Genomic DNA, 22,454 nt, shown 5'->3' on the forward strand with positions numbered 1-22,454 from the left:
GAATGTCCTCTTTTGTACTTCCAGCGGAAATTTTAATGCTCTTTATGTTAACATAAATTTATAGTAACGAATAATTACAGGAAACCAAGAGATTATTTGTGTATTGCGAGTGACTAAGGTCCAAGTATTTTTGGTCTAATATCATCATCCTCCTTGCCTTATCCCGGCATTTGCCACGGCTCATGGGAGCCTGGGGTCCGCTTTGACAACTAATCCCAAGATTTGGCGTTTTTACGAAAGCGACTGCCATCTGACCTTCCAACCCGAAGGGTAAACTAGACCTTATTGGAATTAGTCCGGTTTCCTCACGATGTTTTCCTTCACCGTCTAATATGTACCTACTTAGTTAAATAAGTTCCTTGGTGTGTGCAAGTGGCTTGTGTTATGTATTGCTTGTATTCGGTCTGTGTTCTTAACCAAAATAAACGTCATATGATTTACAGATTTTAAGAGGTAAGATTGACAAGGTCGATAAGTCAAATCCGCGGTGTCGTGTTAATAGTGAATTTTCCTAAAAAAAATTTCTTAGTTTTTGTAGTATCGTAGTTATTTGTTAGCCTGTTGTGTCCCACGTCCCACTGCTGGGCAAAGGCCTTCCTCTCTTTCTTCCACGCGGCTCAGTTTAAGACGCTACGGTAGCGAAAATGCTTAAATGGAAAGGAGTCCCCCTTTCAATTCGAGAATATCAGTGTTATTAACTAGATTTATCGAAAAAAAATGTCCATTAAGAACAACTCAGTTAAAAGATATTGCGAAAAAATCTTTAAAATCGAGGTTCCGCTCTCGACTGTTTCCTCCTTCAAAACTTATTTAAACGGAACGAAATTAGAGAATCTGAATAACAATGAAATAATCTGTGTCGGACCGTTTAGATTTTATGGCTAATTGTTACCGATCTTGAGTATCACACCTTTTTTTGAGCCATATTGAAAAAGGCCGTTTTTAGAAATTTTTGATTGGCTCTAGCGTCTTTTAAAATAAAAATAGCAAAAAAATCATAACGGTCCGACACAGATAAAAATAAGAATCATCCGTGTTGAAAAAATCATTGCTCTATCTTCAAAAACCAGGGAGGAAATAGTCGAGAGCGTTTGTATGGAGAATTGACCTGTAGCTCCGTCCGTCCGTCCGCGGATAATCTCAGTAACCGTTAGCACTAGACAGCTGAAATTTGGTACCAATATGTATATTAATCACGCCAACAAAGTTCAAAAATAAAAAATGGAAAAAAATGTTTTATTGGGGTACCCCCTACATGTAAAGTGGGGGCTGAATTTTTTTTTTATTCCAACCCCAACGTATGATATATTTTTAGATAGGTATTTAAAAATGAATAAGGGTTTACTAAGATCGTTTTTTGATAACATTAATATTTTTGGAAATAATCGCTCCTAAAGGAAAAAAAAATGCTTCCCCCCTCTAACTTTTGAACCATATGTTTAAAAAATATGAAAAAAATCATAAATGTAGAACTTTATAAAAACTTTCTAGGAAAATTGTTTTGAACTTGATAGGTTCAGTAGTTTTTGATAAAAATACGGAAAACTACGGAACCCTACACTGAGCGTGGCCCGACACGCTCTTGGCCGGTTTTTTACTTTTAATTTTTATTTATTTTGAACTTCACTATCAGTCTCATAAAAATAACTATAACAATGCATGTGCTCAAAAAGTGCGTTTACAATGCATGTGCTGTACTGTATGTGCTCGGAAAGTGCGATTTATATGTATCAACATTGTGCGGAAAGTAGTACTTTTCCGCACTAGCGCTTTTTACTTTTCAAATGTTTTTAAATTTTGAACTTCACTATACGTCCCAGAAAAATCGTGTGGAAAGTAGTACTTTTTCAAACTAGTGCTTTTTACTTTAATTTTTTTTTTATTATGAGCTTCGCTATGAGTCTCATAAAAATAGCTATTATAATGTATGTGTGCTCGAGAAGTGCGTTTCCTATGAAACAAAATCGTGCGGAAAGTAATACTTTTCCACACTAGTGCTTTTTACTTTTCTTTTTTTTTACATTTTGAACTTCACTATCCGTCCCCGGAAAATCGTGCGGAAAGTAGTACTTTTCCGCACTAGTGTTTTTTGCTTTTAATTTTGAACTTCACTATCAGTCCCATAAAAATAGCTATTACAAAAGTGCGTTTTCTATAAAGTAAGATCGTGCGGAAAGTAGAGTACTTTTCGGCACTGGTACTTTTTACTTTTAATTTTTTATTTTATTTAGGACTTCACTATCAGTCCCATAAAAATAGCTATTACAATGTATGTGCTCGAAAAGTGCGTATTCTATGAAGCAAAATTGTGCGGATAGTAGTACCTACTTTTCCGCACTAGTCACTAGTGCTTTTTACTTTTAATTTTTTTTTTTAATTTTGAACTTCACTGTCTATCCCAGAAAAATCGTGGGGAAAGTAGTACTTTTCCGTACTAGTGCTTTTTACTTTTTTTTTAATTTGTTACTTCTCTATCAGTCCCATAAAAATAGCACTGTATGTGCTCGAAAAGTGCGTTTTCTATGAAGCAAAATCGTGCGGAAAGTACTTTTCCGCACTAGTGCTTTTTACTTTTCATTTTTCTTTAAATTTTGAACTTCACTATTAGTCCCATAAAAATAGCTATTAGAATGTATGTGCTCGAAAAGTTCTATGAAGCAAAATTGTGCGGAAAGAAGTAGGTACTTTTCCACAATATTCACTGGTGCTTTTAACATTTTTTTTTTATTTTGCTTTTAACTTTAACTTAACTGATGACTGGGACTGATAGTGAAGTTAAACTTAACTTTAACTTCACTATCAGTCCCATAAAAATCGTGTGGAAAGTAATACTTTTCCGCACTAGTGCTTTTTAATTTTCAATTTTTTTATTTTATTTTGAACTTTACTATTATAAGTCCCATAAAACCAATGTCTTTCAAATTCGAAAATTGTACTAACATAACTTTTAATTTTAATAATTACTAAAGTATTTTGTCTTATTATGTTTTTTTATTTACTCGCACAATGCAAAGTAAAGCATTGTTTGAAAACTTTGAAACATGTGCGCAAAGATGATTTCCGAAATTCCGACTCGTATCGGCTTATATGACACTCATCAGAAATCACCTACTTTCCGCACTTGTTGCATAAATAGCTATTTCGACATTTTTAACAAAGCCCAATTGAGAAGATGTTTTCAATTATCTAATCGTAAGATATCGATATAATTATTTGCTTTGTTCTTTCACAATATTTTTTTTAGTTAGTTCTTTACTAAAATTTGCTCTCGAGTATGAGCGTCTTTGCTGAGATGGTCCGACGGCCAAACAAAAGGTTGATCTTTAAAAAGCTAAAACTAGAATTGTTCGGAAACGCACAGGTAAGATAGATAAACAATAGAACGACCCGGCGCGCGCTACGAATGCATTCAATGTCAAAACACACTATGATAATTCAGGTCAGTTATGTTTTAAATTTTAGTGTAAGGTTTTAAAGTCCAATATTGTTTGAATCGACATAAAACTACGTTATTTGAATCGACATAAACTTGTTTAGAGACGATACGTATGAGCTTGTACTCGCTATGGTTATTCAATAATAAGTTGAATTTCAATGTGCGCAGAGATTAAAGTTGCTTAAACCTGTAGCGTATCGTCTTAAGGCAATGTTTGGCCAATATTTTCGAAAGACGTCAAGATTGTGCCGCCATCTCCTTCGCGGTCTTGTTTGGTGTCCATTCGGTACTTTTCTTGGCCCACAGGTCGTTTAGTTTGAAGATATATATAACACAATATTAGAAGTGGCGCTAGTTTCGCATCACCCTCCGCCTGAAGAAAGCAGCAAGCTGCCAGTGCCAACCGAATAGGTGCTTTTAATAAATAAGTAAGTTGCGAACTTCCCCGACTTAAAAAAAGTGCTTGAGCCAGGTGCTTAAACTTAACGATTTAGAATATCTAATTGAAACTTGAGCCAACAATTGCCATTGTTCTTTAAGGTTTCCAGCAAATAATGGATTCTCAAAGCCTATTGTAGTAGTCGGTTATATTTAAATCAAATCTTTTGTTTCCAGGTGTCATTAGAGCCAGGTAAAAATATCAGTCATGCTAGGTAGTCACTTTCCGGTATTAACATTAATACTAATTTGAATCTCTACCACGACTGCTTTATCTGTGGAACAGGGGTGACTTGAACCTGACACATTCGACATGCCCGTACTTTTTTTGCTATTACTACTCGCTAATTTTAGCAAGGTGATTCACACAAATCTTACTTTTCTTGGGTAATATAATATATCAGTATTTTTTTTTTGAGGATTTTATGGCCTGGTTACGAGACCTTTAAGCCAAATATGTCCCGCCGCCTGCCTGTTGTCTGCCTCTATTTATAATCATTTGTTTTGTCTCCACTGTATCTTTTGCTGAGGTGTGCCAATAAAGAGTATTCTATCTATCTATCTATCTATCTATGTCAGTAACGTTGGAGATTAGTGTTACCATTTGTTATTGACTATGTTGCGTGTGAACAGTTATTAAGTAGATGTCAGTGTCAAACTGGAGTAGTGGAGGTAGCCTTTCTGATTATCTGAGGATAAAGTTGGTGTCTCTCTTCACTGGCAGAAAAGCTCGATGCTCTTAATCTCTTTGCCTGAGAGACGAAATATACATAAATACGAGATTTCTTGCCCTGAACCCTATATGATGAACTAGTTTTTGCCCGCTGCTTCGCTCGCGTTAGAAAGAGACACACTTTCCCATTTATAATATTAGTATGGATTTTCCTGATTATTTACTTAACCTCTAGTTTGTGTAGAAAAATAATATGTTGTTAGACTCACCTCATATACGTTTGGATGCCACACTTTCGTTAAAAACCTAATTGAAGGCGGTGAATATGGATAGTCTGTGGGGAATTTCATATGTGCCTGAAACAAAAGAAAATCATGTTATTACTAGATTCTAAGATTTCTAAGGTATGTAAAACATAGAGTGTTGATGGAAATGTTCGCTGCGATTGGGTAGGTGTACTTTTATAGCTCAGTTGCTGGAATATTTAAATATTTGAAGCACCTTTCATCAGCACAGTGTAGGTACTTATACTTCTTATCTACATGAAAGTATAGTATGAATTTTCTGAGATGAACTTTTCGGTTTTGCCCTAATCTGTTAAACAAAGGCCTTTGTTTCTATTATTCGCGGCGGTTAGCTCCCGTTTCCACAGCACGTGCTAAAGTCTCAGTGTAGTTAAAAAGCAACTATCATGATAGCAATAAGGTTCAAATTTATTAAACAGTTTGCAGTGTGCAGGTAACTTTTTTTGAAGATGACAAAACGTGTTATCTCTGAAAGGGCTTTTTATGGATTTGAACCTTATTGCTATCATGATAGTTGCTTTTTAACTACACTGAGACTATAGCACGTGCCGTTTAAACGGGAGCTAACCGCAGCGAATAATAGAAACAAAGGCCTTTGTTTAACAGATTAGGGCAAAAGCGAAAAGTGCATCTCAGAAAATTCATACTTGAAAGTACCTACAAGAGTTTTTAGCACCATTTTCATGCAAAACATTGGTATGGTGAGGCCTTTTGGTTCGCACAGTCAAAAAGTTGTTAAATCTTATGTAAATGTAAAGCCAGACTAAAACATATCGGTTCAGAAGTTAGTGAAATTTAGCTAAAAATATATATTTTACTCCAAAAACAAGTTATTATTCTATCATAAAAGTGAAGTCAGACCTGCCGCCGGCGTGCCCTTGCGAACGCTTAACCTCTGCTTGTAATCTGGGTCATACAGAGGTTTAGGTTCTTTTTTGTCTATTCTGTTCTCGAAATTACATTAAAATAGATATTATTTTTGATATAGGACAAACCGGTCAATTTCGATTATAAAATGTCTTCAACGGTACTGCGAGTACTGCGAAGTGCGACGAAACGCTCCGCCGGCGGGCCCTTTCGGACGCTAATAGCCCGCTAGTAATAGGTCCTTGTAAATAAATAAATACTATAGGGGCTTCTTACGCAGATTGACTATCCCACAGTAAGCTCACATATATACCTAATACAAATACTTTTATACATAGAAAACATCCATGACAGGTACAAATATCTGTGCTCATCACACAAATAAATACCCTTAACGGATTCGAACCAGGGACCGCGGCTAATAGGCAGCCAGGCAGGGGGCCTCGTGATCTGTCATAGGTATATACAATTATTTGGTCTCCTCTGTAGGTGTAGTGGAATATTATACAAGGTGTTACGCATACGCACATGAACCTACAAACATTTTTGAGGGGTTTGTGGTGTCATTTATTTCCATTTCATCCTTGGAACCTTGGCCCTAGGCTTTAACGGTTTTTTTTCTTCCTAAATCATCCAAAATTCAAAATGCTATTCGAAGCCCCATAACTTTTTTTTTGTAGTTTCTTAAATGCTTCATTTGTTTGATAATCTTACAAATTACAGCATAAAACAAACACATGAGCTTATTACAAAAAAAGCTCAATTTAAATTTAACCTAATATCAATTGCGAGATTTTGTTTGAATAGAGAAAAAAAAAATTGAAAAGTCGTATCTCCAGAACCGTGGCTCCTAGAACCAAGATTGGACAAAAAGGAAGGTAATGACACTCGCTTACAAAGCCCCCAAAAATTTTGCCGGCTCACGTGCCAAACACCCTGTGTTATTACTTTTTCGGCAAAGAAGTGGCAGGCATGATAGGTACATCTTTGAATGAGTGACATTTTTCGCACAGATTACTATAATCAGCTTAGATTCTAAATGCAATGGGTTGATTACTCGTACCTGTTTGCCTCTTCGGTGCACTTAGCAACTATACTTTATAAATATTATTATGAAAATCTATTTTAAGATAAATAATAAAAATGCTAATTAGTGCATTTATTGTCATTGACAAAGTTAACTAAGGTCAGTGTGGGGAAGACCGTCTACCCGGAAAGACCGTCTATTGACTATAACTTTTGTGTTTATATATCTACGCCTCTCACACCTCCGGAGGTATACCAGTTTTTCATCCTCCAGCCATTGGTCTTCAATACATATCTAGGGTGTGCAAACCGGTTAACCGGTTAACCGAAAAACCGGTTAACCGAGACTTTTTGGCCTCTGTTAAAAACCGGTTTTTATAGTCTCTAACCGGTTAATAACCGAAACTGTATTTATTTCTTAAAAATTTGGAAAATTAGGCATTAAAAGGTTCAAAAATACGTAATTATTTAATGTTTTGTAATAATAAGATTTATTCATTACTTTTCATTGACAACATTATTATCTGTAATGATTTTATTTTGAAAATTAGTCCCGAGTCTACTCAATTATACATTTTATACAATACATCAGTAGAGTCCGGTTAGTATATTACGACTCCGCATAGAACTAACGTCCAACCTCTTACAACGACATAAGCACAGGTATTTATTTGGTTTTCGTATGTGATAGTATGAAAGTACATCCGTTTATTACGACTCCGATTTTAACGACCAGCCGCTTTTTACGACACATTTTACACAGAATCCGTCCGTCAAGTCCTAGTTTTACTAGTAAATTGAGGAAACAAAGCTACTTCCACCCAAGCACGGCCCCCTGTCTTGCCTACAACAAGTAGCAAGATTACATTATGGCCACGTAACTTTTTGGAGTATTGCTTTTAAAATTTTAACAATTTCTTCGCCTCGGGTCTAATCTTATATTTCTTATAAGCTAAATAGAACCCAATTTGTATTTCGATTGCGTATAAACTAGCTTTACTTACAAATGATGAGCAAGCACGCATACTAAAAAGGACTTTTCTAACTAAACATATGATAATAATACCCTGTAAATAAAACTATTGATTGAAATGTTTTATAGTTTGTACGTTTGACTGTTGAAAAAAGTGTAAACAAACCGGAGCTGTCGAATTTGACAGATCCAGGGGTAGTGAACCTTTTGTGGCCAGATTGAAGAACAAAATTATAGGTGGCTACTTACTAGTTACTTTTTATTTATTTATGGTGAGCCAATTTTAATGATTATAAACGTGAATGGTAAGTAAGGTGACAGTAACAATGCGATACCTAGTATTTTTAGGCATTTAAAAAACTGAACAAACCGTCAAAGGTGTTTTTTATAACTTATAAATTATGTATAAGGTAACGTTTGGTTCCTGTTAAATTTTTCGTATTTAAAAATAATTGAGCTCACTACTATAGTCCGTTTCATTCCAAAAACATATACTTTCGCTTAATTTTACCAGATACACAACAAATAGACCGGTCTGGTGTAGTCGGTAGTGACCCTGCCTGCTACGCCGCGGTCCCGGATCAAATCCCGATAAGGGTATTTATTTATGTAATGAGCACAGATATTTGTTCCTGAGTCATGGATGTTTTCTATGTATAGACTTAAGTATTTATATATTATATATATCGTTGTCTGAGTACCCTCAACACAAGCCTTGAGCTTACTGTGGGCCTCAGTCAATCTGTGTAAGAATGTTCTATAATATTTTATTTATTTATTTAAAGGACTGTAGGTACAAGTTTCTAATGGGTCGGTACCTTAAATAGTTGATGTGGTACCTATTAAATATGACTGAATCAACGAAACTACCATCTAGTATAAAGACTACATACATTTTAATACAACAATCACCATCTCATACGGAGAAACGGAAGCTCGAAAACACAAATATCGAACTCGGAACAGATGATGATGATGATTGATACCAAGCATCAAACAGATAAAATTAAAAATTGCGTACATTTGTATTTTAGTAGAGTTAACCCAGATTAAAATGCAACCATGAATTTTAAACCTCTGCATAATTGGGTACTTTTTGGTAGATGATTCCCCGAAGAAAAGATCGAATAATATTCATTAAATGCAATGAAGATATGTTTGTATTTGTGAAGGTGTATTGTATATGTTTCGTCAAATTAAACGAAATTACATGTTATTGGAATGAAATGGAAAATTTTAGTTAGCTTAATTAATTTGAAATAAGGAAAAAAAAATCAGGAACCAAACTTTACCTAATAAACAATCCTCAAATTAGACAGCTCGGGTTTGTTTACACTTTTTTCAACAGCCAAAAGTACAACGTATAGTAATAGAGATGTAGATATTACTTTAAATTAAAAGAAATGAAATTCGTTTTGTACGACATCCGATCCGGTTAGTACGACGTAATTTTAGCGGTCCCTTGAGCGTCGTTGTAACCGGAGTCTACCGTATATTTCAAACTATATTTTTTAAAAGAAAGGTAAAATGGAGATCTTGGTTTGGGATCTTACATCAATTGCTTGTATTACTACCTCTGGGAGCTGTAGACCTTCGCGACATGCCTAGAAAACGCAACTGACGAATCACATTTAAACCACACAAGCCTTTTTAGCAATTTCCGCATTTACCAAATTTTCAAAAACTGGATAAAATGATCTTCATCGTGCAAGTAATACCTGCTACGATATCATCAACATCAGAATTCTTAAAGGTAATGGTAATTATTGCGTAGTACGGCCATTTACTAAAAATCCTCAAAACCGGTTAATAACCGGTTAACCGGTTTTGAAGGAAAAGTCTCGGTTATTAACCGGTTTTTTAAGTTAACCGGTTTTTGCATACCCTATACATATCCCTTAGGACGAACACTAGTTAAAAATAATCTTGATTCGTGTTTCGAACTCGAACATCGAGTTCAACATGGTCCCGCAAAAAATTAAAATAAAATAGAAGCAGTTGCCAACCTTTTTTAGGCGTTATTGGAAATAAGTCGAGCGTAAACAATATCAATATATAGGTAAGGTACGTTTATGGCTTATGATAGTTATGATAGTTGTACCGTTTTTGATTTTAACTTCCAAATACAGTTTTGATAATGATTCGTATGGTGTTACTAAAATCATTCCAAAGTATTAAATAAAAATAAAATATATGTGACATGGTTGTGAAGAATGATAAGAGGTGAACAGAAGTAAGCCTACACTGCATTATTCATCATCATATTGAAGTTGGTAGAATTATCGTAAGTTCTACCCGTTTTTTATTATTTTTGTTTAAGTATGTGTAGATTGTGCAACATGCGGCGACACATATTTCAAAAGAGAGTAGGGTTTCAAGTTGGTCATTATTTTTATGATCAGCATTACCCAACAGGGATCGTATGGGTACCCTTTAAAACGGTTGTGACCGACTATTTTACGGCTACCCGATCATTGCTGACATTGCTGACTGTCACTATGACACAAAAGTCGTCATGGGTGTCTTCAAATATGTTTTCAGGGGTGCTGATTTCAAAATTAATGACCTATCTAAAATTTGACTTTGCTGACTGTCACTTTGACACAAAATTCGCAATGGGTGTCATCAATAGGTTTTCGGAGGTGGTGATTTAAAAATTAACTACTTTGGAACAGCTGACATTGCTGACTGTCACTTTGACACAAAAGTAGTCATGGGTGCCGTCAAATAGGTTTTTGGGGTCAGATTCCAGATTGATCATTAATTTTGGAATCAGCACCCCCGAGAACCTACTTAACCACACCCATGACCACTTTTGTGTCAAAGTGACAGTCAGCAATCTCGGATTCCAAAACGGTGTTTAATTTTTAAATCAGCACCCCCGAAAACTTATTTGACGACACAGCAGACGAATTTTGTGTCAAATTGACTGTCAGCAATGTCATGATTTCAAATTAGTCATTAATTTTGGAATCAGCACCCCCGAAAACCTATCTGACGACACCTATAACGATAAGAGTTCAATCGCCCGTTTTAGATTCACGACCCGTATATGAAATATTAAAGGCCATGCCTGGATCAGAGATAGGTATTAATCAATTAACTTTTTATCAGACTAATTAATCGTCTTATTTTAATCGTTAATCGTTAGTCGATTACTTTTTGTCCAACTCTGGTAGTGACTATAGCAAAACCAAGCATTGCTAAGAAATGTTACCAAACAAATTCATGTATCCTAATATCGTACCTATTACCTTTTCTTAATAACAAAATTTCAAAAACAGATAAGTAGTCGACTGTAATATCGTGACTAAATTGGATTCGCAGGTGTTCGTTGGAAAAACAGTATTTAGTAATATCCGGACCTGGAAAGAAAAGGTTATGAACCCCATCTACGGGACATGCGTCTTGCCTTATAAATAGAAAAATGCTTATATGTTCAAAATTTCAACGTTATTTTATTAATTATCTAGCACATTCTGCCCTGTTATTACGTTAACAATGATCATGATTTTGGAACCTAGTCTCATATGAAATTACGCGACAACAAGCACTAGACGGTCTTTCCGTTCTCATCGCGGGAGGACGGTCAACCCGCCGAGCCTTAAAAAATGTGATTTTTATCACTTAAAAGTACCTTATTTCACCAAAATGTTGTAAAAGCTTTGTAAAATATAATATTTGCTATCCCGTAGGACCATGCGCATTACGCCAGACTACATTAATTATAGTGTTTTATCCACTCAAACTTTATTTCAAATAAACTATGCCGGTCTTGCCCACACTGACCTTAACCTTTTGTTTTTGGTCTAATGCATACTTATGTAAAATTGTGGTATTACTAATTAGGTACTCAGGACTTTGACCATTTTACAATAGATATTTACTAATTAAAACCGAAATAAATTACATATATGAAAGAAAAAGTGACCAAGTCCTCTGGTGCCTGAGGCTGGAACCAGAGGACTTGGTCACTTTTTCTTTCATATATGTAATTTATTTCGGTTTTAATTTATATAAATAGTAGTGTGACTACTTTAAGACAGCACAAGTTGAAATATTTTCAATAGATTATAATTTAACTTGTGTTCATTAGAATAGATATTTACTAATTTAGACTGATTTAATATTATTTAGAAAAATAGTAGGTACATGTACTACCCATTTAAACTCACTAATTCAAATACTTATCATTTAATAAATATAAAAAAACCAACTTAATTATTTTTTTATTTTATGAATAACATAATTAACAGGTAATAACTTAAAAAAAATTTGTTTTAAATGATCTCTGAATTCTGTCAGTTCTGTGTGTCATTATCATTGAAACATTTTGTGCTAGGTGAAAATAAACTGATTTGGCCATTAAACAATTTACTTACATGCTGCCCGAAGTGGGCCTCAAATTTACTACATATTTTCTTATTTACGCTTGTTGGTTACATCTTGATTCAAATTGATAGTGATATCATAGAGAAGCACATTTTGAAATGCGCTAGTTATAACCTTATAACCTAACCACAAAATTAAAATTTTTAAAGTTTTTTATGAAACATGGCTAATGGCTAAGAACACTCCCTACTAATTCAGCTTTAAAAAAAAAAAAAAGAAATCAAAATCGGTTCATCCGGTCGGGAGTTACGATGCCACAGACAGACACACAGAGACAGATAGACATATTCAACTCATAACACCCCGTCGTTTTTGCGTTGGGGGTTAAAATTGATTGTATCAAGCCTGAACAAATAATTCACAATAAGTAATTTTATTCTACTGCTGTGTGAAACGGGGAAAATTAATATTGTAATTTAAATACTATTCTTCCATTAGCAGATTATGAGGAAAATAGTATGAACTGAAATATAATAATGGTAGAAATTTCTCTGAGAGCTGCATTCCAAGACGGAGACAGCATGTCTTGGTGGTACCGATGGTGCTAATATAAATCCTCTCCTCCTCCTCGCAACAGGCATCTTAACATCAGTAGGTATTTTTAGGAATGATATCTAGAATTTGCTGAACTCAACTTTATTAAGCATCACTGGTTCTCCTATGCTTAGTAACATAAGTTTAAGCACACTTTCTTAATCATAGTGGAGCAAGTCCAGACAGTTCGCTGAAGACAGGAACTTGTGTGCAAGCTTGTAAAGGCCCTTTGCGCCTTTGGCGTGCCAGGACAACAACAACAACACCATTTTCCCAATATGGCTCAATGATGTAGGATTTTTCTTAGTCAGACAATTTCAGATCAAGCACACAATGGCATGTAATATTATCTCAAGTATTTTTAGTATTTTATAATGCTTGAAAACAATGTTTATTAGGTACTTCATATAAATTATTGTAATAATATTTAAATAGCAGATAGCTGCAATTAAATAATACATCGGAACAAATAGTTTTATAGCGGTACCGGTAGGATACACACTATTACACACATAAATATGTAAAGCTTTGAAGAGTATCACTGCACTGCACTATTTCAGATATTTTGCATACCTTGCCAGAGGTATGTGTGCACACATGGATGAAATGTTAAAATAGTTATTTGTTTTAAATGGGGGTTAGTTAATTTTTAATCACTCTGGCTTATTGATGCCTGAGCAAGCAAATGATCCCAAAATAAAATTGAACCCTGAATATAGCAAGAGGTTCAGTAAGTGGAACCTTGTGTCATGCAAGGTTCATCACCAGGGTTCGAAAATATCCGATATTTATAATAAATATCAAAATATCGGATATTTATGATATATATCAACTTTGATATATATCCATATTGTATGGAAGGCATAGCAGTATTTTGTCGCTTTATTTATGAATACAAATTCAGATAAGGAAAATTCTACTAAAAAACAGAACATTCAGTAGAAAAACAGTAACAAACACAAAATACTATATATTTTCGACAATGTTAACATTTTTTTAAACTATTTTTGTATTGCAATATTTATAAATATCGGATATTTATATCCATTGATATATATCGTCGAACCCCGCTGGATATATACCCGATATATATCTTGATATATATCCGTTGATATATATCCGTTGATATATATCCTCGAACCCTGTTCATCACTGTGCGAAACACTTTTCACTGCAATAGCAAGTGGTTCAGTAAGTGGAAGCTTGTGTCATGCAAGGCTCCAGGTTCATCACTGTGCAAAACACTTTTCACTGCAATAGTGAAAGAAAAATAACTGTAAAATATACAAGATCAATCAAAATTGAATCGTTAAGAACATTATTAACACATATTTGTTTTTATTATCAATATCATCATTGTTATAAGTCTAATTATACCAGCCAACATAAAGAAACAACTCAAAATTAACATAAGATAACAACATATGTGGATAAAATGCAGCTTTCTTAGTTTTTGATCAATCTAGAGTGCCATTACCAATTAATTGGTGTGGAGAAGGAAGAAATTATTATTGCTACAGGAAAGCTAATATACAAATATCAGAAAGGTTATCAATATCAAAGTAACATGTAGGTAACTTCATTTAGTAAAATCACCATGTGTATTATTTGTGGTGTTTGTTTATTCAGCCATCAAAAAACAATAATATTTACAGATAGGTACGAATGCGTAATCACTGTATATGATCAGTTTCAATCAACAAGTTTTTCTCTGATGATAATCATAATGACTTTAATTTTGTAGGTAGGTTTGTAATCTCAAATATTGTTGGTTATGTACCTATGTTATGATTTATGATTGAGGAATATTTGTTATCTGATATTATTTCATTAATATTTGGATTGGAAAAAGGTTGTTGATGGATTCAGTAGAAAGAGTAACTTACCTTAAAATAGCCACCCTGATATAACGTGTCTGGGGGGCCGAATATCGCCACCTCCCACTCAAACAAATTGTCTTCTCCACAAAGTTTCACTCTGAACCCTTCCACGGGCTCCTCCTGCAGACTCTTGTATTCTAGGGCCAAAGCCCTAAGGGCAGAACTCGTCGGAACTGTGGTAGACATTGTCTTTCCTAATTGAATTTTACACTAAAATCACTATCTACTTAAAGAAAAAGATTTTATCGACATAACACTGTGGAACTCTCCTCACGATCCACGTATTCACAAGGCATTTCAACTTGAGTCACAACGACCGACGAAATTTGGTAAACATATCGCCAGCATAGCTTACGGATTATTTATGAACACACTTCGAACGCCAAAACTGAAAACATAACGTAGTAATTATGCAGCAGTAATAAACGTTTGAAAAATGCACTATAGGTCCAAACTACGCGGAGTGCGATTTAACAATGAGATTAAGAAATTGTTCGCTGCAACTCTGCCCAAACAATCGCAATTCCAAGGAAATCGGCTGCGTGCTCGTACAGCTGCTGCCTGAGTTGCCCGACCGAATATTGTGGAACAGCTGTTATTTCCGTGCTTGCTTGCTTGCGCAGCGGCGTGACGCACACAGCTATTGACTTATAGACACTTAGCGCCATCTAAGTGTTCAATTTTCATTAAGCCGAACAAGATGCTAGTTCAGTATTTTTTTCACAGAGGACACTAATATTCATGTTATATTGGTTACTTCGTTGGTATCGTAGAGTAAACAAATTTACCTAGATGGCGCTTCCATAGCTTATTTTCACTTCCTTTGTCCGTGGATAGATGGCGTTTTTTAATGCTTTGTAATTTCTAAGTTTTTCAACAGATGGCGTTAGCGGTTTCCCCATAAATCCCATAACTCCATACCCATAAGTCTCAATTTGACCGACTTTAATTTTCACAGATAGATACTGAAATCAATTAGATATGTTTTAATGTGCGTACCTACTTCAAACAACGTTACAACTTCCTCATTTCTTTACTACTTCCTTGTCTAGACAACCTACGCCATAGGTGGCGTCCACAAATCCGGTATCACCAACAGAAATGGGCTGCTTCGCCTGCACGGCCCGAAAGCAAGTTGCGCATTGTGTAATTATGTAATGATAATAATGCCTCCTGTAAGTCCGTTTTCACATTATCCGATCCGATATCGGAAGCATTTCAATTGAAAAAATCCAAGATGGCGCCCGTAATGTAAGGGATATCGGTCCGACATCCGATATCGGATCGGATAATGTGAAAGCGCACTAAGGCTGCCGACGGACTGAACTTTGCGATATGTTTGCCACCACCAAAAAGTCTCACCGACCGAACCAAAATGGTAAGGTATTAATCTTTGGTAGGCCGGTCGAAGTATTTTTAAGTGTGCTACTTTCCGTACTAGTACGTAAAAAAACCTTACCTAAAAATAGTACTTTACGTTCCCATGTCGAGACTTAAAGGCCTACATGTGCTGTAAAACCTCGTATAATATACGTGCTAAGAGTTATAATTTCCTCTTTTTTGCACTTGTATCGTAATGTACTATTTTTATAAGTAACGTAAGTGTAAGTATACTACTTTGGTGGCAAAAAAGTATTCGGGCCTCCTGATAATAAGCGGTCTCGGATGAGACGTTTGAAACTCCATATTCAAACCTTGTGAGCTCTGGCAACCTTACTCACCGCACCGGCACAACACTATGAGTAGTCAAGAGTAGTGTTGTTTGGCTGCGGTTTTCTTCTAGGAAGAGGTATTTTCCCAGCTGAGCTCTGTTCTAGACTTGCAATGGCATCCGCTGTGCTGTGCCGTACTAATGACATTCACAAATCCCCATACCCCTCGGGTCGGAGGCAATGAGGAGCCACACTGACATTTTATCCCGTCAGGCAAGTCCATGCATAGGCATATCATTGTCATTCATATGTGAGAAAGAGAGAAAAAAATGTTCTTCTCGCTCTCACATATGAAATTTTTATCTGTGCAATGGACTAATAAGATGGCGCCATCTGTCCTTAACCTTTGAATGTGCCTCCTCATTTAAAGACATAATTACCCAGGTCTAAAAATGGGGCCAGTGAGCAGTGTGTAAATAGGTTTGAATCAATGTACTGTATGTTGACCAAAGAATAATTACTTCTTGCTATATAATTACACTAATATTTATATACCCACAGCCTGGCCAAAAAGAGTAGAAATAAAAAGTTGGCAGCATCGTCGTGTCGTCTCGTTTTCTCACACATGTTGAAAAGAAAAGGGATAATACGACGATGTTGCCACTTTTTAATTTTTATATTTTTTTGCTGTATGTACTCTTTACTCTATGAATTATTCCGCTGCAATCTGTCAAAATCTGCCATGACGTGGCCATGACATGACATGACAGATTAAAAGCCAAAGACAGGCCAAAGAGAATATAATCACTACGTTCTAAGTTGTTAAAAGCGTTAATTTGGTTTACCTTCAGACTGTAGGCTACAATATTCTCAATAAAAAATACTAAAAGCCGCTCATAGGTAGTGGCACCAAACTGCGAATGCGTAAGGACTGTAGGGAGACACCTCCCTTCTTTAATCAAATCAAAATTGTATATTTATTTACATTTGCACAGTGAACTCATGTAAATAATTATTCAGTTATTTACTTACCCTATTTAATCGCTGAAGAACTGCACCAGTATGCTATCGAATCTGCTGGTGTACCTAAGTAAATCTTTCCATATCCTATCCAGTTTGAAGAGGAATTACCAATTTTGTTGTCATGTAGAAGATTGTAAATAAGCATCAACCACCGCTGCAATGATTTTTCAACCAAACTCTTCGTTTTGACACATTGCAAAATAAATGAAATATATAAATGAAGGAAGACGGTAGAAATTTCTAATAACAAACTTTCTGATACTACGAGCCTTAATAATATCTAGAGTAACATCCTGTGAAAATAAATTGACAGCTTCACCCAGTTTACTATATGAAGGGGTAAGTCATAATTGTCGATTCCTCCTATTAGATTATGAAGTATAGGTACTTGTGTAAGTTCAAGTTTTTTAGTATACCTATTTGTTTCTATTGATCCGAGACGACTTCTACATATCTAATAATAACACGTACCGTACCTACAGCCAAAGTTTTCTCAATTTAAATATATACTAGAGACAATCAGTAATGGAGTTAACGGTGCATGATAAATCGACTTATTTGCGCGGGCAGACAATAACCGCCAAATTTGAAAACGACTTTCTTCCTTCCAAATTCAAACGCGTTTACGTCGCTGTTATCTGCAGGCAGTGGGCGCATGATTCAAAAGCTGTTCGCCCACCCAGCCGCCTTGTATGGGCTGGCGAATGGAACCCACGGAGTCACATTGCCATCGGTTTAATGTTTTTGCAATCAAGTTTTACTGCACTTCTAACTAATGAAACCCTTTAGGTAAATAATGTATAATTATGATATTCTATTTACCAAAATAGCAGAGCCTTTAGGCGCATACCTGCCGCTGCGCTACCATAATTATAAGTATAACGAAAATTTATGGAAAATTTAATATCTGTAGGTGTAGGTACTTTAGCATACTTAGGGGCATTACGGGTTAGTATACCTATGACCTATGTATCTATGCAAACTGACAGCTGTCTGAGAGACTGGTGGACTTTTAGAGGCATTTGCCAAAATGATAGAAGCCCAAGTAAAATGTACCTATTCAATTTAAGGTGCAGTGTCCACAAACAGGGAAGCCCCTTTCTCAGGAACGTTTTTGACTCATCTAAGGTAACGGCGGCTATCAACGCGGGTATCGAAATCGACGTCCATTACCGCCGCATTTGCAAATACGCATTTTATAGGCAAACCGACCAATTTCCTAAATAAAGTTACTCACACAAAGGAAGCCTGTTTAGTTGACTAACGCACATATAGGCGCTAGAGAGTGTGAATGAAAGAAGACACTCGCTATTTGACAGTTTTTGCCACGGGGCCGTAAGAAGAGCTTGTGTCATACTGACGCGTGACGCTAAACCTAAGTGAACTCCAATCTCATTTAGTAGTTTACGTAATAATTGTGGCAAATAGGTGAAAGTTATGCATTTTAAATTATTGATAATAGTTTTCTACATGACTTCTGAGTACTTTTTACGTATTGTTTAGCCTGGAAATGTGTTTAAAGTGGAAATTAAAAGACAGCGGTGAAAGGTGCCATTTCGTGAGTAGATTCTATTACTGTGGTATACCACAGTAATGGTTAAAGTAGTGATTTTAGTTCTTTATGCTTTATTTTAAGTATATGTGATCAGTTATATAATGTCTTACAGTTGTTTCAATCTTGATCTATTCACGCTATCAAAGAACTATTTACGTGGTATGAAAAATATTCAACAAAACCTTAATTTTTAGCAAAAACTTCATTACTGATTTCGTAGTTTCTATGAAAACCGTTAATTTGTCAATTTTTTTAAACATTGAGATAAAGTCTGATGTTTACTTACCAGTTATGTAAACTTGGTTTTAATATAAAGTTGCAATATTTTATTTTGATTTGTAATTAAAATACATCTGTATGACATTGTTTTTATTGGTCGGAATTAGATTTTATTATACTCCAATTTATGCCTATCACCGATGGTACGATCGGATAACCCTCGGTAATGGAATATATAAGAATCTATTACCGATCCATGCAATATTTGTTTGGGTCGGTAATAGGTTCCTAAAGAAGTATCTATTACCGAGCGACATATTAGTCTTGTATCAAAATATGACATTTAGAGTACCGTAAGTACAGATTTCTTAGATGAAACTGAGTCTTCTGTGGGTATTCATAAAATAAGATAGTATAGGTATATGTATTTGTCATAATTTGTATATTCAACCATCGGTATTAAGCTCCAAATTTTGAGATGGGTTTCTATTTACCGATGGCAGAAAAACACTGTCATTCATACCCTCGGTAATGAAATCTCAATTCGCGTTAATAGAACCGCAGCCTGTTCATTACCACGGTAATAGAAAATTTAGGTATGCTGGCTTCAATAATTATTTTATGACATATAATAAACTAAAATGATCCAAAAACTCTTCAAAACGAATAGTTCAATAAATACTCTTCCATAAAAAAATATTTGTGGTCGTTAACGAGCTTTGATACCCTTAATTTTTTGTAATCTTTTGAAATCTTCCTGAAGTACCGCGTTAATAGGCGCCATTACCTTAATCCAAATCAAAAACCAGGATATCGATTTTTGAATTTCGAACGCACGAATTCGCCGTTCAAAGGCACACCTCCGACACTGGCGGTCAAATATATGAAAGAGGCGCGTTCCTAGCACACAGTCTAAGCTCGTGTAGGTGAACGCGTACTATGCTTGTATGAGTGACATATGACAGGTCGACTGTTCGCGTTTTTGACAGGCGGTAACTGTGAGGTAACCGAGAGAAGTGGGCGGCACTTTCAGCGGGGAGCGGGAGTGGCCATACTGTACGATAGTACTCTTTATTATACTGTGTCAAAGGTCTGTGGAAAACGACGTAATGCCATTTTGGAAAAAGGACGGCTAGTAATTTTAAAACTAGTGGTAATGACCACTCGTTTCCGATTCTGTTAGTAGAATTTAAATCACTAGTAGTGGAGATATTATTGAACGAATTTCACGAAATCGAATGGCCGAGATTCAAAAATCGGCCCCCAGTTGACATTATTAGACCGTTCGTCTGATTACTTTAATAATGGATGTTTCTCTGTAAAAAATTTAGCATGGCCACAAATAAAACTGATGCTATCATTTCTCGATTAGACGATAGGCACTAAAGCGTTACTTACATACCTACTTGCGAGTTTTATCCCCTTTATACGGAGGGTGCTTACAAGTCGCGGTTGGCTGCGTTTGTCGGATTGCAATCTGAGGAGTCCACGGGAGGACTGAGTGAAACCGGAAGAGCTTAGGAGTCTTTAACCGGGCCCTTTGAACTGCATGTTCAAAATCCCGTATCGTGTTATTTCTGTACTAAAAGTCCCATCTTAAATGTCCGCATAGCACATCGTCACTACTTTTAAAAAATCTCGTATATCACGCTGCTCCTCAAAGTTAAAACTTAAAACGCAGTAAGTCTATATGCATTCCATACATACCTACTTACTACAATTTTCTTTTTATTGACAGACGAAGATACAAGTTTTTTTAAAAGTAGTGACGACATCCAACCCTTCCGGTGTTTCGGGTGTCCGTGGGCGGCTGTGATAGCTTATCATCAGGCGTTTACTTACTCGCTTGTCTCCCGCATAAAAAAATTTATTGATGTACTTTATCGAAGCGCACGAAGGCTGGCAGATATATTAGTCTTAGGGCCGGTTGACTCAAACCGTCTGTCATCGTTAAAGCATTCGTTAAATTTAATTGTATGGGATGTTCCTTACGTCTGCTGCGTGACGATGATGTGTCTGTCAAATGTGGTTGATGCATGTCAAATGTGGTTGATCGACTGGCCCTTAGAAAAACAAAATAAATCATGTTAGGCAGCGTCCCCACTTAGGCGTCGCGTGTCTCGCGGCGCGCAACGGACGTCTTACGTCCTTCCTATACAAAATGTACTGAGACGTTTTTTGAATTACATTCAGGCGGCGTGGCGGAGACGTCCGTTGCGCGCCGCAAGACATGCGTCTTATGAGCGTGGATGGTCCCTTAGGTGATCATGAGTAGGAAAGCATTAAAGCAGACAAAAAACACCACCCAAGCAGAGGCTGGGGAGTGGGGGCATACCTACCAATCACATCAATACAAAAAGTCTAAGAAGGGGGTGGCTCATACTGGTCATTCTGCATGACCAGTATGAGACATAATGGAGGGAACGGATGGGAAGTAAGGGAAGGAAATATATTGATACTATTGATAGCATTTTTCTATCAACGGCGCATAGCATAAGGTTTGATGACTCGGTCGAATCCCAAGGTCAGGCCAAAGGGGATAGACCCCCTGAACTTACACATTATTTACATTCCTCACACCTACTATATGTACACTGTATCTCTATATATTATTATACGATTTATAGGTATACCTAAATTACCTAATACGTTTTATCTGCTTAAGTAACTGTGTTAACATTGTTTAGATTGGATTTATTGCAGTCTGCTCGTCCTTAAACGGGAAAACAACTAGTAGTTTCTTTTTAGGGTTCCGTAGTCAACTAGGAACCCTTATAGTTTCGCCATGTCTGTCTGTCCGTCCGTCCGTCCGTCCGTCCGTCCGTCCGTCCGTCCGTCCGTCCGTCCGTCCGTCCGTCCCCGGATAATCTCAGTAACCGTTAGCACTAGAAAGCTGAAATTTGGTACCAATATGTATATGGCGTGATTACGCCAACAAAGTGCAAAAATAAAAAATGAAAAAAAATGTTTTATTAGGGTACCCCCCCTACATGTAAAGTGGGGGCGGATTTTTTTTTCATTCCAACCCCAACGTGTGATATATTGTTGGATAGGTATTTAAAAATGAATAAGGGTTTACTAAGATCGTTTTTAGGGTTCCGTACCTCAAAGAGGAAAAACGGAACCCTTATAGGATCACTCGCGTGTCTGTCTGTCCCTCTGTCACAGCCGATTTCTCCGAAACTACTAGACCGATTTACTTGAAATTTGGCACACGTATGTAAACAAGTGGCCCAAAGACGGACATGTAATATAATTAACTGAAATTAAACGAAATTTAATCATAGGGGCCACTTTTGGGGGGTAAAATTGAAAAATAAAATCAAAGTTATTAGAACTATATTGTGCTACATATCAAATGAAAGAGCATTTTATAAGCATCTCAAAAATATTTTTTTTATAGTTTTTATTTTGGTAATTTAGAAGTAATTTAAGAAAATAAGCAAAAAATGACCATTCCCCCCCCCTTATCTCCGAAACT

At 36.0% G+C, this 22,454-nt stretch overlaps 1 protein-coding gene across 1 annotated transcript in view; it reads right to left on the reverse strand.

The window, feature by feature from the left end:
• LOC125234520 (ubiquitin-conjugating enzyme E2 R2) overlaps positions 1–15,111 on the reverse strand; it is a 44,908-nt gene extending 29,797 nt beyond the window's left edge. Inside the window, 2 exon segments of the mRNA XM_048140786.1 lie at positions 4,817–4,903; positions 14,531–15,111. Coding sequence (XP_047996743.1) covers positions 4,817–4,903; positions 14,531–14,710 — 267 coding nt within the window. The 5' untranslated portion in view covers positions 14,711–15,111.
• Positions 15,112–22,454: the final 7,343 nt, after the last annotated feature.

Source organism: Leguminivora glycinivorella, chromosome 16 (genome assembly GCF_023078275.1).
Source record: "Leguminivora glycinivorella isolate SPB_JAAS2020 chromosome 16, LegGlyc_1.1, whole genome shotgun sequence".
NCBI lineage: Eukaryota > Metazoa > Arthropoda > Insecta > Lepidoptera > Tortricidae > Leguminivora > Leguminivora glycinivorella.